At 61.0% G+C, this 16,701-nt stretch overlaps 1 protein-coding gene across 1 annotated transcript; it reads right to left on the bottom strand.

Moving 5' to 3' along the window:
- Positions 1–245: 245 nt before the first annotated feature.
- SYNPO (synaptopodin) lies at positions 246–14,876 on the bottom strand. The gene is made up of 5 exons (XM_058815597.1): positions 14,630–14,876; positions 13,875–13,903; positions 11,752–12,061; positions 3,431–5,367; positions 246–2,224 (listed from the first exon to the last, which is right to left on the bottom strand). The coding sequence occupies exons 1-5, from the start codon at positions 14,874–14,876 to the stop codon at positions 1,457–1,459; spliced, it is 3,291 nt and encodes a 1,096-aa protein (XP_058671580.1). The 3' UTR covers positions 246–1,456.
- Positions 14,877–16,701: the final 1,825 nt, after the last annotated feature.

Below are 16,701 nucleotides of genomic sequence, written 5' to 3'. Positions count from 1 at the left end.
ACTCACAGGGATGAGGATGCCACAATCCTGGCATGGAGCAGGGCTCTGAGCCTTGGGGACCAGGACGCCACAACCCAGCGTGAAGCAGGGCTCACCCACATGGATGTAGACTCTGTCACCTAGCACGGAGCAGGGCTGACCCCTGGGGACATGTGGCAGCAGCAGGAGGTGGCAGTGTGCCATTTGTGCCCAGGCCACCTGGGGGACAGATCAGAGCCAGCCTGGGTGGAATAACGGAGGTTTATTTCAGAACTGGGTATACAGCGGTGTGGTGAAGGCAGGCTGTGCTGGCTGCTGCAGCCAGGGGGGGAGATGTGTCCTGGGAATGGGGACTGTGCTCCAGGAGGGGCTGCTGCAGTGTGGAGGTGCTCCAGGGATCAGGGATGGCTTCAGCAGTGTGTCCTGGGGGAAGGGAAGGGGTGATGGGCTCTGTGAACAGGAATATGCCAGAGCCCTGGCGGCCCAAACACAGCCTCCTCTCCAGGGCTGGCCCCAAGGTGTGGGGACGCTGACATCCTCAGAATCGCCTTCTGTGCCAACACCTCCTTCAAACCCTCTGCAACTTCTACCATTTCCTTCAGCTCCTCCAGTTCCCCACCTGCCCTGGCTGTCACAGCACCCGTTGGTTCCTGTGTGTGCCTCCATCCATGGGAGTGGGGATGTGGTGAACTTGGATAGGGGAACAGTGACAGGTACACGGTGGGGCTGTCCCTCTTGGTCTGGGCAGGGCGGGAGGGCACCTGTAAACAGTCCCCTTAACATGGCAATAAATAACTTTGGCTCTTTTTGGTCTCTAAGGAAAGAAGGATTTGGGAGAATTTCTTTGAGAAGGAGTCAAAAGTTTAAAAAAAAGGCAATGAAGAACTTGTGGGCTGTAACTAAAAACTAAGTTTTCCTCTCCAAAATCTGGTTTTAATTGACACCAGCCAAATCTGGAGGCTGGGAGAGCCTGCTCATGGCAATCCAATCGATGCAGCCCACCCTCAGCAGATGTGCCCCCCCCTCCAAAGGGAAGCAGAGCTGCAGTGACACTGCGGGATAACACCTGGGAGCTGGGGACAAGGGCTCACGGGGCACCACCCAGCCCATCCCATGCTGGCTGTGCGGGATGGGGCTGGCAGGCAGGCAGGGACGGGCCGGCTCCCCCCTCTGCTCCTGCCTGCTGAGCACGCAGTCCTGCCCCGAAAGGTTAGCGTCTAAAAATAGAGCGGGGCCATGGGACGGCGGGCGGCCGGGAGGCACCTGACCCCGGTGGCACACAGAGGGGTCGTGGCAGCTCCGAAGGGACATTGGTTTTGGGGAGACACTGTTTTTTGGGGAGACACTGTTTTTTGGGGGGACACTGTTTTATGGGGACCTCAGCCCCGGGGATTGGTGTGTTCCCGGTGGGGATGAGCGGGGGCATCACCCGGGCTGACGGGTGCAGGGAGAGGGTTTTTTGGCGGGGCTGGTTGGTCTAGGAGGTGCAGGGAGCCCCTGAGGGCAGAGCCCCCGTCTTCAGCCTCAGGCTGCTGCTCCAGCCCCGCGGACAGAGGTTGAAGCTGTGGATTCCCGGGCTCTTGGTCCCCGAGTCTTCGGAGTCGAGGGAGACGTCCGAGTCCGTCGGGGACCGGGAGGTGCCGCGCTTGGCCGGGGAGCGCCCGCCCACCACGGGGGATGGCAGGGGGCTCTTGGGGACGGGGGACAGCCGGGCCACGGGGCAGGGAGAGGCGCTGGACGGCGGCAGGAGCCCGCGCCCCTCGGCCCAGGCGGCCCGGGGGACCCCGGGGGAGGCGCAGGGCTGGGGGCTGCCGGCCCGCGGCGATCGCAGGGGGCTCCTGTGGGTGGGCGAGGGGCTGCCCAGGCTGCCCAGCGCGCTGCCCGCTGCCTGCAGCGCCGGCGCTCTCGGCCCCAGCCGGGGCGATTGGGGCAGGCTGGGGGGCCCGGCGGGGATGGGGGTGAAGGGCCGGGAGCTCTCCAGCCCCAGCGCTTTGGGAGAGGAGCTCTTCCTGCGGGCGGCGTTGATGATGTTCCTGGCCAGCCGCGCTTGCATCTGCCGGCTGGCGCGGGGCTCCGCGTCCTGCCGCAGCGGGGACAGCGACCGCTCGCTCCACGGAGGGGACGTGGGGGGCCCCTCGTCCAGCTCGGGCACCGAGGCCGGGCTGGCCCAGCCGTCCAGGCTGCCCGGGCGCTGCGCCAGCCGGGGCGTCCAGGTGGGCGATGCAGGGAGGGACGAGCGCCTGTCCTGGAGAGGGACAGAGAGCGGGTTAGTGACTCGGGGTTACGCGGGGACAGAGCAGGGGGACAGTGCCAGGAGGGTGACGAGGGAAGATTCATGCTGGCACAGCCTCACAGGAGCTGGGGATGTCTCCTCGTGCATTGCACCCCTGCAAGTTCTCCCCAAAACACATTTGATCCTGCACCCCCTCGCCCACCAAGGAGATGAGGGCAGGCTGAGCCCGCCGTTAATCAACCTTGCCCAGAATATGTCCCAGGACCTGTCATTACCTGCAGCTTCCTAAAGGCTCCCTGTGGGGGATGCTCGGAGCCCCCCTGCACTGCCCCAGGATCCATCACCCAGCACTGCTCCCCAGGCGGCAGGAAAGAGAACAGCCAGGTGTGACAGCGCAGAGAGTGTATTCAGAAAGGGGGAAAAGAAAAATGCAGGAGAAGTCAAGCACAGTCAAAAGGCAACTTGGCACCAGGGGGAAAGTGGCAGGAGGGCATGGGCAGGGGCACAGCTGGATGACAAACCTTGGGCTGAGCATCACCCAGCAACCCTGCCCTCAGCACCCTCCTCATCCCAGCCGTGCCACACTGAGCCCAGGTGGGGACAGGGACCCCACAGGGACTCTGGGCTCAGTGACACTGGGCTCTGCCATTCCCCAAGGGATGCAGTTCTTCCTCCACAGTGAGGAAGCAAACGAGTACAGATCCTGAAGGAGCAACAGAAGAGCCAGCAGCAGGCACAGTGAGGCAGAAAGGCAGTGTGTCCCTTCCAGGTTTGCTTTGGTTGAGCTGAGAAGAGCCCAGAACAGAGGAGATGTGGAGGAGCAGGCAGAGCTCTGAGAGTGGAAAAGCCAGAGGTGAGGAAAGGAGGGAGCCAGATGTGAGATGCTCCATAACAGTTTCCAGGAGAGAGAAGAGCAAGAGCAGCAGGATTCTTTGGGAATCCTGCACCTCTGTGCCCAGTTCCTGCTGCCTCCCCGAGACTCCTCAGCTCCTCTTTCACAGGGGCTCAGCAGCGCTTGTCACCCACTGTCCCAGCGCTGCAGCCTCACATCACAACCACTTTTCTATTTTCTTTTCTGCCCCCTCCCCACAACTTTTTTTCGTGGTTGGTTTGGCTTTTGGCTCTCCCATGAGCAGCTAGTTCGGGAGGACTTAGCCTAGCACCGCTGTGATTTTCTCTCTGCCACCACTACTTGTAGTACAAGGAAGGTTTCCACACCTGCGGCTCGATGCCGGCGTTCCTGGTGGAGTAGGAGGGCCGGGGTGCCTGGAACCCCGCCTTGGCCCGCGGCGGCAGCAGGCGGCAGGGCGAGGCCAGCAGCGCCTCGGCCGGGGCTGCAGGGCTGGCTCGGCTCTCCTGGGCCAGGGGCAGAGCCCCGGCAGCGCTAGGGAAGGGGCTGGCACTGCTCTGGCCGGCGCTGGGCACCACGGGGGGATGCCAAACCGGGGAAGGAGGCAGCGGAGAGGCCGGGCAGGAGGCTTGCTGGGGACAGGGGTAGGAGTCGGGAAGAGAGGGTCTGGGTGGAGGCACCTCCTGGGGCAGGGACCTTGCTGGCCCCTTGGATGGGGAGAGGATGAAGAGAGAAGACTGGAGCTGGTAAGGCTGGTGCCTGGAGATCTCCAGCTCCTTCTGGGACACCTCGCTCTCCATGAGGTTGTTGCCATACAGTGATGCAGGAGGGGTTTTGGAGGGCCTGCAGGGACTCTTGGAGGGGCGTCTGGAGACCATGGGTGACAGGTAGGCATTGTTGTCATACTTCCAGGAGGGAGGCAGGGACATGGTGGGCGATGGCGACCGCAGCAGCTCGGGCTGGGAGGGGGCCTCAATGATGAACTTCTCCATCCTGGACTGTCGGCGGGCAAAGAGCTCGGCCCCCTTCCCTCTCGCCTCAGTGAGGATGTGGCTGGGTTGTGGCTTCTTCTTGGGCTGGATGGTGGGAGACTTGAGGCAGGAGGACCACGCTGGAGCATCCTCAGCTGGTGGGAGGTGCTGCACACCCCTGGCTGTGCTGTTGGGGACAAAGTTCGAAGCTTCAGCCCCGAGGGCAAAGGGCTCATCCTCGGCACTGGGCTCCCCCTGCTCCTTCTGCTTCTTCCTGCTGTCTGCACTCTGGACCAGGTCCAGCAGGTCGGGGTTGGGGCTCAGCTTTGGCTTCTCCAAGAAGGTGAACATGGACTTTCTGCTGCCTCTGCGTGCAGCCGACTCCTCCAGGATCCCAGTTTTGGGCAGGGGGTTTGGTCCGCTCACCCCGCAGCCCAGGAGGGGATCTGGCAGCACCTTCTGCTCCTGGCTGGGGTACAGGGCCGAGTAGGCAGGGGGGGAGCGGACACGGGTGAGGGGTGGGGGGCTGCTGAGGGTCTCTGCATAGGTTGGTGGTGGGGGCAGCTCGGGGGCAGGGGGCTCCTCGGCCAGCTGGGCACTGGCAGGGGATGCCTGGGTGCCGAAGGGTCTGGCTGTCCTGTTCTTCACGGGCTTGGGCTTGGCCAGGGTGAGATGGACCTCGTAGTACTGCCGGCCCTGTGTCCCATTCTGCTGCTGCCCTCCTGGGGGTGCCATCCCTGTGGCTGTCCCCGCTGGCGCGCTGGGCACCTCGCTGGGCACCTCAGCAGGCATCTCAGCAGGAACTTCACCGGGCACTTTGCCATTCTTCCCCTCCTCGGGGCTCTGTGGCAGGACAAAAGCCGCCGTCTTCGGCCCCGCAGGGGCTGCTGCATTTCCGAGCCCCTCCACCCCTCTCTCCATCCCGCTGGCCGCCTGCTCCTGCACGCCGTTGGTGGCGGCCGCTGCCATGTTCTCCTTCAGGTAAACACTGAGTGGCACCTGCTGGGCTTCGGCAGGAAGCTCCTGGCACGGGGAGGCGTTTGCCAGCATCCCTTCTCCAGGATTGCCGGGCTGGCCAGGCTCTGGTTTCATGCCCTGGCCCTGGCTGTGCTCCATGGCTCCTTGGCGAGGCCGGGGCTCAGGGGGGCTCAGGGCCTGCCCCCCGCCATGCCCGGCCCCCGTGAGCCCCTCGACGCGCTGCCGGCGCCGGTGGAACAGCAGCACGCCCTTGGAGCTGGGCCCGGGCGCCGTGGTGAGCTGGGCCGCGATCCTCTGGCTCCGCGCCTTTGCCTCCTTCAGCTCCTTCTCCGAGAGGCTGGCGCTGCGGGAGAGACCTGGGCACAGAGGAGAGGGGCATTAGGGCTCTCAGAGGGAATGTGGGGTGGAATCATCCCTCCCAGGACTGGCAGCCTTTCCTCCACGTATCCCCCAGCATCCCTACTCCTTCCCTATCAGGGGAGATGCACCGGGGCTGGGATACACGGTCCGGGGACAACGGGGACCCAGCACAGCCATCACAGAGATGCTGGGACAGATGGGAAGGCCCAGGGAACACCCAGTGACACTCAGGACCTTCCCACCATCCCAGCCCGTGTTTCGGCTGGGCTCTGCGCACCCACTGCGCTGACCACATGGGAAAGGAATTTCTCGGAGCGGGTCTCGGGTTGCAGCTCACATGGCTTCGACCCCGGCTCACAGAGGAAGGGCAGAGGCCAGGGGGTGTCCCCCGGCCCCTCGCCCCGAATCCCGGCATGCTCAGCCCCGAGCGGGCAGGACACAAACCCGGGGAGATGCCAGCAAGGCCGGTGGGCAGCCCTGGTGGGAGAATAATGTGTGAAGCGACACGAGATGGCAGCAGCCGACAGAGGCTGTGCAGATCCTGCCCAGCCGGACACAGGCACGGACACAGCGAGGAGCCAGGCTCACACCTCGGGACTCAATACAAGCTCTAAAAGCGATGTGCTAAAAGCCTGGCCCGAGCCAGCCCGGTGCCGCCGGGCTTCTCCTGTGCCGGACAAAGGTCAGGGCACCAGCCCTTCCCTGAGACCGAGAGGATGTGGAGCTGCCGGGAATGCATTTTCTCAGCGTGAGCCATTTCCTATGAGCTTGCCCCCCCGAAAGCGTCCGTGGGAAGGGCAGCGTCCCCCACCCTGCCGAGGCACTGCTGGGCACAGACACCATCGGCATCAGCCCCGCACGCAGCAAGGGGGCAGCCCCTCTCCAAAGGCACTGCCAGGAGGGCTCTGACGGTGCCTCTGCTCTGCTCTGGCCCCAGCAGGGATGTGGGTGGCCAAGGCAGCCCGCTCCCAGCCCTGCTCTTCTTTCCTTCCCATCCCTTCCCTTCTCGTCTTCCCTTCCTTCATGTGTTCCTCATTTTCTTGCCTTCTGTGCTGCTTGGGACTCTTCCAGGATATTTTCAGCAGTGGCTCAGCCTACCAGCGAGGGAAAGGCATGGATGACTAAGCCAAATCCTTCCAGCAAGCCCACGGTTAGCAGGAGGGCTGCTGGAAACCGGGCAACTCCTGTTCCTCACCCTTCATCCCTCCTGCTTCCCTCAGCACCCGGCAAGTCCTTGCACACAGCTCAGGTGTGCAGGATGAAGCCCTCGGGAGGGTTTTATCTGGGCAGAGGGCAGAGATGCCAGTGGAAACTCTCCTGGAGACGTCGGCAGCGGTGTCGCCGGCGGTCAGAGTCCCCCGTTCGCGCCCAGCATTGTTTTATGCCCCATTTCTGTTTGCTTTGGCGGCCGCACAGAGCGGGGCCGCTGCTTCCTCCGGCCGGGCTGCCTGGAGGGCGGCCAGCACCGCGGCTCCGCTCCGCGGGGTCACCCTCGCCGCCTTTATCTCCGAAGCGGAGCCGAACCGCGGCCAAGGAGCCGTTGAGAAAGCAGCCACAGGCTCCAGATGTCTGCGGGCTCCGTGCTCCGAGCGGAGCATCCATCCCCGCTCCCTCCTCAGGCGGCCGGGGCTGCCTCAGAAGCCGAGCTCTCGGCGGAGCCATTTCGCAGCCTTTTGCTCTTGCTACTGCCTTTTAACAGCGAACGAGGGGCCCTGGGGGATCTCCTCCGTGCTGGAGGGATGACTCAGCTCTCGGCCAGCCCGTTCCCGCTTGCACTAGCCGCCAGATACGCTCCCACGTAGCCGGGACCGACACCGGGATTTGCCCGCCGGGGTTTTGCCCCTGGGTGTCTCCATGGCTTTGCTCCGGGCCAGGGTGTGCTGCAGGGTGGGCTCTGACAGCTAAAATCCCCACCTGCGATCCATTTCCATCCACACCCATCCCCTCCAGTCTCCCAGCAGCCCCCTGCCCACCCAGCACTGGTCATCCCAGGGCTGTACCACCTGGATCCACTGGAAATGAATCCCTCAGGATACCTCTGGGGATGCTGGGGGTAAGAATTGCTCTTCACATCCGATTTTTATGACACAGATGAAGAGCACTGAAGCCTCTGGCAGTCCAGAGGAAATTGCTGCAGCCTGAGCCATGGGATGAGGTTATTCACCCTTTATCCATGTGCCATGGTGTCTGGAGGGATTCTGTCACCTGGGGCAGCTTCTACACCACATATCCCCTCCCAGCCACAGGGAACATTCCTTCATCCTTCCCTGCCATCTCCTGCCAGCTGGCAGCCCTGGGTGGGCTCAGGATGGTCCTTTTCCCCAGCCCCAGGCAGGAAGGAGGGAGCTGAATGCACTGAGAATGTCCAGGTGCCGGGGAGGAGAAGGAAAAGGGCTGTGGGGCTGAAGACAGCCAAAGCCATGCAGGAAGGAGGAGAAAGTAAAAAGATTACATGTGTCCAAGGGCACTGGGAACTGGTTTCCACCCATTACCCTGAGCCCAGTCCAAATTCCAACAGGTGACAGCTCTTCCTTCCTTCCTTCCTTCCTTCCTTCCTTCCTTCCTTCCTTCCTTCCTTCCTTCCTTCCTTCCGACACTTCCTTCCGACACTTCCTTCCGACACTTCCTTCCGACACTTCCTTCCTTCCGACACTTCCTTCCTTCCGACACTTCCTTCCTTCCGACACTTCCTTCCTTCCTTCCGACACTTCCTTCCGACACTTCCTTCCGACACTTCCTTCCTTCCTTCCGACACTTCCTTCCTTCCTTCCGACACTTCCTTCCTTCCGACACTTCCTTCCTTCCTTCCTTCCTTCCTTCCTTCCTTCCTTCCTTCCTTCCGACACTTCCTTCCTTCCTTCCGACACTTCCTTCCTTCCTTCCGACACTTCCTTCCTTCCGACACTTCCTTCCTTCCTTCCTTCCTTCCTTCCTTCCTTCCTTCCTTCCTTCCTTCCGACACTTCCTTCCTTCCTTCCTTCCTTCCTTCCTTCCTTCCTTCCTTCCTTCCTTCCTTCCGACACTTCCTTCCTTCCGACACTTCCTTCCTTCCTTCCTTCCTTCCTTCCTTCCTTCCTTCCTTCCTTCCTTCCTTCCTTCCGACACTTCCTTCCTTCCTTCCTTCCTTCCTTCCTTCCTTCCTTCCTTCCTTCCTTCCTTCCGACACTTCCTTCCGACACTTCCTTCCGACACTTCCTTCCTTCCTTCCTTCCGACACTTCCTTCCGACACTTCCTTCCGACACTTCCTTCCGACACTTCCTTCCGACACTTCCTTCCTTCCTTCCTTCCGACACTTCCTTCCGACACTTCCTTCCGACACTTCCTTCCTTCCTTCCGACACTTCCTTCTGACACTTCCTTCCTTCCTTCCGACACTTCCTTCCTTCCGACACTTCCTTCCTTCCCACACCATACAGCAGCTTGCCATGCCACAGTCCCTTGGGCAGGAAACATCTCCCCTCTCCAAAGATCCCATTTTTTCCAAGCCAATGAGCCCCACCAGCCCTCTCCACTGCCTTGTGCCCTCCCTGGGTCTCTCTGTGGTCCAGGGATGCTGCAGGAGGTGCCCCCTGTGCATCCTGTGCCCCATGGAAGTGCCAGAGTCCTGGCACACAGAGCAGCCCCAGGTGCTATTGTGGTTTAACACACTCCAGCTCTGGCCACAGGAGCCTATAGATCTCTATCTATAGATTTACAGATCTCTATCTATAGATTTATAGACCTTTATCTGTAGATTTATAGATCTCTATCTATAGATTTACATAGGCACTTGCTCTTTAGGTTTTCCATTGCTCCAGGGGTGATTTCCTGGTGAACATCCCCCGAGTGCAGGGCTTAACAGCTTCTCTCTGAGCTGTCAGTCACCCTCCCCACAGCATGTGCAGTGCTCTCTCCTCCAGAGAGAGGATGACGAAGGTGATGAAAGGCATTTTTGTTAGTCTCACTTCCTGGACAGATGGGGGGAAAAAATTCCTTCCATCTCAGCTTTCCATGCAAAGGATGGATCCCCCTGAAGGGTGCTAAAGCAGGATGTCTGAAGTGCAGCCAGGAAAGGCTGGAATCACCATCTGACCCCAAATGGAGGTGAAGGATGTTTCAGACATGGCTGGTGACCCATCCTGCCCTAAGGTGGACTCCAAGAGCTGAAATGGGATGAAGATCTGGCCTTAAATTGCAGCTTCACTGAACTGACAAATTCAGTGAAAGCTGATGATCCTGACATGGCTGGGGTGCCGCAGGAAGGAAAAAGTGACTTGGGAGCTGTGCCTGGTGAGAAGTCCTTGTTTGAAGAAGACAAGAGGTACCCAAGCATTAATGGGACCTGCAGGGTGTCACAGGTGAAATATCAGAGTCAGAGCTGGCAGGTGACTCCAAAGTCTCCATTTTGGGCTCTGTCCCTGGCCTGCCCAAGTGTGGATGCTCAGCCACCCTGGTGCTGCTGCCCAGCTTGGCCGTGCTCAGGGTGTCCTACCAGACCACCCCCTGACACAGCACCCACCATCCACAACCAGCAGGCACTTTTCCCCATTTCCAAACATTTCTTGGACTTCTGTGGTCAACCCAAACGGGGCCTGTTGCTGGCAAAATCCCACTGGCAAAACCAAGACAAACCCCATTTCCAGAGGGACGCGCTCTGTGCCACCTGACACCAACCCCAGTGCACATCCACAGCCAGGCTGGGGAGAGGAGATGCAGTGTTTTCACCCAAACATTGAGGACTTTGGCCACTGAGGAAATGTAAGCAGGTTTTTTGGCAGAGCAGCAAGCTGGCCCCTTGCCCCAGCTACAGCTGTGCAGGATTTTTTGCAACGCGTACCAACTCACCCACATTTCAGTCTGTGCACACATTCCCCTCCAGCTCCCAGTTATCCCAAATAATCTGCAGCTAGGAAAACACAGAGGGTAGCACAGACAGGCAGCTGAGCTAGCTAGAAATGGATATGATTCAAACATACGGACAGAAGGATGACAATTTTCTGCCTCATTCCCAGCTTCCAGCCCTCCTATGCCCCAGATACAAAACCTCCATGAAGTTCTCATCCCTGCTGGCCCTGCAGCACCAAAAAGATCCAGCTCAAGTGGTGGGTGCTGTGGTGGGATCAGCCTCTCCTGCCTGGCAGACGCTCTGTGCTGGGCCTCTCCACACGGGCGCCTGTGCCAGTGACAAAATGTGGCACAGCGAGAGAATTCGTTGCGCTTGCAAGTTCTGCCTGTGCTCTGTTTGCAGGGGCTTTGCTGGATTTGGAGCTGTTTGCGTCCCCAGCCCTGGCTGGCACTCAGCACCCAAATCCTGCTGAAATGGCCCCACAGGCTCCAAGCAGCAAGTGCTGGGGCACCCAATTCCCACACAGGGGAGGGGAAGGGGTGGTGGGGATTGAGTGGGGGCTGCCTGCCCCTGCCCATCCCCAGGAACTGGGGGATGCAGTGAGCAGCCCCAGCCCTAAATGTGTCCACAGTGGGCAAGAAGAAGCTGTTGCCACCACATAGGTGGAGACAGCACCTTGCCCAGCTGGCTAAAATCAAGCTTTTATCTTGGAAAAGCTGCCCAGACAGCCCTGCCATCCATCCACCCCGAGGGCAGCAGAACCAGCCCGTCCCACGGGTACCACGGGTGCTCCATCCATCCCGCCTGGGAAATGCCTCCCAGCCCCGTTGTGCCCAAAGCCTCTGGAGCTCTCTGTGACCCATCCCGGGCTGCGAGGTCCGGGGCAGCCCCGCCGGGCCGGTGCCCCGAGAAGGTCAAACGGCTCCGAGTGTCCCTGCGGGGTGGGCAGAGCGGGGAGGGCGGCGGAACGCAACGGGGCCTTTGCCTGTCCCTTGCACAACCCGTAAGGGATCCATCCTGCTGGCTGCCAAGCCCAGGGCCAGCCTCGTGTCCCCAGCATGGGTGGCACGGCCAGGGGAGGTCACGTCCCTGCCGCAGGGCACAGGGGACATCGCCTGGGAAGGAGTTCTGTGGAGCTGCGAGGTGCCACCCTGCGAGCCCCCAGGGAGGACCCCCAGGTCCCTCCACGTCCCCGCCTGTGTCCTCGCCGTGCCTCCCACACCCCCATCGGACACTCGGGTGCCGGCGCAGGGAAGCGACACCTGCCCCGCTCATTCCTGGGCACAAACCCCGCTGAGCCCCGGCTGGGTGCGCCCAGCGCCCACCCTTCGCCCACCACGGCACCCACGGGACACCTGGGCATGCACTCCCGTCCCCCCCGTGCGCCCCGGACCCCTGAGCACCCCCTGCTCACTGCCACCCCCCGGACACCCCCAGACCCCGACAGCCCCGCTGCGTGCCCGCACAGCCTCCCTGCCCCGTCCCTTCTGCAGTGCCACCCCCCGCCCGGAGCCCCCCGGTCCGTGCCCCCCGCACCCCTCCAGCCCCGCCGTACCCGCGGTGCCGGGTGCCGGTGCCGCCTCCCCGCGCAGCCCGACTGCACCGGCGAGGAGGCGGCGGGCAGGAAAGTTGCGGCAGCTCCGCCCTCGGAGCGGGCCCGGGGGGGCGGCGGGCGGGGGCCGGCCCGGGGGGTGGCGGGTCCCGCCGGCACTGCCCCTGCCCCTGCCCGCCCCGACAGACCGACAGACCGACAGACCGACCGGACGGGACGGGTCCCCCTGCCCGGCCACTCTGGCAGCCGCCCCGCCGCCCCCGATGCTCCTGCTCCGCTGATTCTCGGCCCGTCTGGGTCTGCCCTGAGCCCGCTGTGAGGGCAGAGGGAGAAGCCTGGGCATCCCCTTCCCCAGCCTGGGCATCCCCTTCCCCATCCTGGGCATCCCCTTCCCCAGCCTGGGCATCCCCTTCCCCAGCCTGGGCACCCCCTTCCCCAGCCTGGGCATCCCCTAACCCAGGCTGGGCATCCCCTTACCCAGCTTCCCACATCCCCTTCCCACTCCGGGGCATCCCCTGATCCTATCCTCTCTCCCAGCCCTGCACATTCCCTATAACCGTCCTGAGCATCCTCTCACCCATCCCAGGACACTCCCTTTCCCAGCCCCTCACCCTTTTTCCCTCCTTCCCCCCACAGCACCTCCCGTTTCAGACCCTGCTGGATGTGTGGATCTTCCCCCTCCCGCAGGTTCCCTCAGTGCTAAAGTTTTGAAGCACTTGGAGGGAGGCAAAAATCCAGAGACAAAAATCCAGCCCGGGTGTCACTGCCCTGGGGACCTGCTGGGAACAGCCCTCAATCCCCTCTGCCAGGGCTGGGCTGCTCCCAAGGGAACCACAGAGGATCCCTGGGGAGGCAGCATCACCTCCACCACCCCTCTGGGGCTGCAGAGTGAGACCGGCCTCACCCCCTTGCCATGCCTGTCCACACCTCAGGATGAGCTCTTGGCTCGATTTTTTGCCTTTCTAATTTCCTTTCTTCCTGCCCCTCTGTGCTTTTTTGTGCTTTCCTGGTTTTTTGAGGGAGCCTTGCGCTGGCTCTGCAGCCCCCAGGGAGTGAAACTTTCCGTTTATTTGCACACCAGACAGAGAAACCAGTCCTGCCTCCTGCATCTCCCATGCTCTGCCTCTTCCCGGGGCTCCTGTGCTCCCCAGGCTGCCCTGAGAGGTGCCAGCCAGCCCGGGCTGCCGTGCTGGATGTGTGAGAGCAGCCAGCCTGGCCCTGGGCTGCTGGATGGGGACCAAAGGGGCACCTGGGACCCGCCTGGGTGGCTCCACACAGCTCCAGGTGGGGCTCCCATTTGGCTCCTGGCTCCCAGGGCCAGCCTGCACCACTGTGGGTGTGGATGGATGTTCCCTCTTCTCCTGAAGAGGCTGGAAGAGGTGGGGAGGTCCTGCACCCCATGGCAGCTAAAGAGAAGAGCAGCAAGCCCCTGACACCACCCAGGGATGCTCCTGCTGCAGGAACAGCCCCAGTGCCACTTGTGAGGGCTCCTGCCCTTCCCTCTCACCTGCACTGATCCAAAGCTCTCTCCCCCAAACCTGGAGGCTTTTGGCAAGGTCCCTGCTGCCAGGACCCTCGGGGACATCCTGCCTGCAGGCTCTGGAAAGTCTGACGGGTCCTGCAGGCACTGGCTGCTGGTGATCTCACTTGGAGGGGGAGGAAACGGGACAGACAAACTCTTTCCAACAAACCTGTTGAGTTACTTTAAAATTCCAGGCTGGCAGCAAAAGCGCTGGATGGCTGCATGGATTAGGAAAATGCTGAGCCTGGACAGAGTCAGGCCTGACCTTTCCCCACCACAGATCTGCCATCCCGGAGCAGTGAGAAATGGGAAGACTATTTGGGTCCATCTGGTTTGTGTGCTGAGCCCTGAAACACGATGCTGCTGGGGCAGCTGGGAGCCAAAGGGTTTGGCTGAGCTTCCCAGCCCGTTCCCATCCAGGAGCTGCTGTTTTGGAGGATCCCTGACCCTGCAGAAAGGCAGGGAGTGGGTTCTGGACACTGGGTTTGTGTCAAGCACCCCCAGTCAGTCCCACCCAGCCCTGGGGGCTGCCTGGGGGCTCTGAGCTGAGCAGCAGCATCCCAAAATGCCACCCCCCCCCCCCCCAATGGGGACAGGGACACACCTGGCACGGTGTGGCAGCTGAGATAACAGCTGGGCAGGAGCAAAATAGAAATCAGGGTGGAAGAGGGGTTTAAAAATGGGTCCAGTGCCTGTAAGAGGATGGGTGCTGTGGGAGCATCTCCCACAGGGACGTGGGGCATCCAAGGCATGGAGCAGCCACAGGAACCCTGGGCATGAGCCTGTAGTGGTGTCACTGTGGCTGAAGGGACACTCATGGAGGGAGGAATGGCTGTGGCACGGGCTGTGAAGTGAGGAGATGGCAGAGAGCATTGTAGGAACCAAGCGCCTGAAATGAAGTGCTTGGTATTTAAACCAGGGGCTGACAGAAATGGCCCAAAGCCATGTGAGGAACACTTGGCCATCCCAAATCGATGGAGGAGAGGTGTCCCTGTCCCAGACAGTGCCACAGGAGCTGCTCCTGATCTCTCTTGGGCAGGATCCCACCCAGTCCCATGGCCAGGGTGAGGGCTGGGAGCTCCATCCTGGCCCTGCCCCACTGAGGGATGGGCTGAGCTCCTGGGGACAGTGGGAACCCGCCCGCTGCCTTCCCACCCTCCTCCCGAGAAAAGCCACAGATTCCTCCTTATTTGTAAGGCCAAAGAGATCATCTCAAGCTAAATTAGTCCCAGCAGCTCTGCTGGAAGCCTGAGACCTCAAACCCAGGGAAAGTCCTGCCCTGGGAAGAGCTGGGTGTTCTCACCAGGAGCACAGCAGTGCCTTTCCAGGGGGACAGTGGCCAAAGGGGGTTTCTCTTACCTGTTTTCCTTGGCTCAAAGTCAGGGTTGATGAGGACCCGTTGGATCTTCACCACTTTCCACTCCTGGCTGGGATTCTCTGCTGTGGGGGGCAGCTCTGGGGCAGAGCCGGGGCACTTTGGGGGGGCTGCAGGCTCCTCTGCCAAGGCCAGGCTGCTGCCATTCACTGGGGGCCGTGGTGCCTCCCCATTGAGCCCCCTGAGGTCCCTCTGGCAGCTCCCACTGGATTTCCCTCCCAGCAGTGCCATCTGTGCCTCCTGCTCGCCTGGCTCGGAGGCTGGAGCGTCCCAGAGCCGAGGGCAGCTCTGCCCCCCTCTGCTGCCCCTGTCCCCCCCAGTGTCCCCCCTGGCTGTCCCTCGGACACAGGGGCGCTGCTCAGCCTCGCCAGGCACGGGGCAGCCGGGCTGGGCGTGGAGGCAGAAGTGCTGCAGCCTTGTCCTCAGCATCTTTCTTCACTGATTGCCCTCACTGGCACTCCACAGGCTCTGCATGGCCAGGGGGGTGGATGGATCCCCCCTCAGAGCAGGGGCAACATGAGGGAGGGCAGCCACTGCTCCTGCAGGAAGATCAGGCACGGCGCCACAGGAGCAGGTGGGTTTTGGAGACCCAGATGTGTCCAGGGCAGGCAGGCCAGCAGGGAGGATTTTGCAGGAATTTCTCTTTTCCAGGCAGAGGACCAGCATCCAAAGACCTGTGTGAAGGGAAGGAAGAGTGTTGAGGATGCTGATTTCCTATGACCATGGAGCAGCTCCCAGCACGCCCAACCCAACTCCAGCTCCAGCACCACTTCCCATGAGGAAGAACCCCCTGAGATGCAATTTGGAAATGCCCCAACCCCACCACCATATCCACCACCCCAGCACCATCCATCCATCCATCCATCCATCCATCCATCCATCCATCCATCCATCCATCCATCCATCCATCCTCACCCCGGGGACAGCCCCCTGTGCCCTGCTCCCCCTGCTTTGCCAGCCCAGATGTGGCTGTGGCACCCCTGTCAGTGCTCAGCCCTGGGGCACCACTGCTCTGCAGCTGGGAGTGCCCAGCCAGGCACCAAAGCCCTGAGGATGTTGCTCAGGGTTATCAGGAACAAAAAAGGGAAAATTTCCAGCACACATTAAACTGTGTTTAACCATTGAGTGACTCATGCGGAGCCAGGACCAGCGCAGACAGACACACTTCCCTCCTGCCAGGCACAAATCCTGCTGGGATGACGGAGCCAAGCACCAGCACAGATGAGTTATCGGCTGGGACAGGGGGATGTCATCTCTCCCAGGGCAGGATATGGGTTGCAGTGTACGGAAATTCCTGTGAGTCCTCTCACACAGCATCACCCAGCCCTGCTCACGGCAAGGCTGGTCCTGGGGAGCACCTCCTGGGAGATGCACAGCACCCAGGGCACGTGGAGCATGATGGATCAAACTAGCAGCCAGCTGGGAGGAAAAGAGGTTCCTGCTCATCCCACACCCCTCCCTGAGTTATTGTGAGGTTTCTCAGTGAAATAAGAAAAAGCACCAATATCACAGGTTAAGCTCTGGCAAGAATACACCCTGCAGCTTCCTCGAGGCTCACGCAGCTTCTCTGCAAAACTTTTCCTGTCCTTAGCAAGGTTATTTTGGAAAAGAAAGCAGATTAGAAAGCAGGCGCTCGGGCATTTCCCAAACACAAGGCTGCATTTTTTGGAGAACGCCCAAAGGAAATCTTCTGCCCTTTTTGAATTCCTTCCTCTCTGCTGCAATTATTCAGCACAGATTTGCAAAGAGAACCTGAGGAGAAAATGTCAATGTTTCTCTCTGAAAAGAAATTTCACTCTCCTCTTTACGTAATTTGGGGGATCAATAGTTGCAGGAAGCCACCCACATCTTTCCTTAGAAACATGGCAAGTTGTTGGAGCTGGAGAGAGCCAGTTTATCTCAAATGAGGACAAAGAAAAAGTTCCCCAAAATAGCCCCAGCCCGGCGTGGGTGGGCAGAGAACCTCTCAGGGTGGGTCTGCATCTCCCCACTCCCATTTCCTCACCCTATCCCTGGGGAGCAGGATTCTGGGGCAGCACAATCATGTCCATCCAAT

This window comes from Ammospiza caudacuta, chromosome 16, assembly GCF_027887145.1.
Source record: "Ammospiza caudacuta isolate bAmmCau1 chromosome 16, bAmmCau1.pri, whole genome shotgun sequence".
In the NCBI taxonomy this organism is placed as follows: Eukaryota; Metazoa; Chordata; class Aves; order Passeriformes; family Passerellidae; genus Ammospiza; species Ammospiza caudacuta.
Note: the sequence above shows the minus strand (reverse complement) of the source record. Positions and strands in the feature narration are given on the sequence as shown.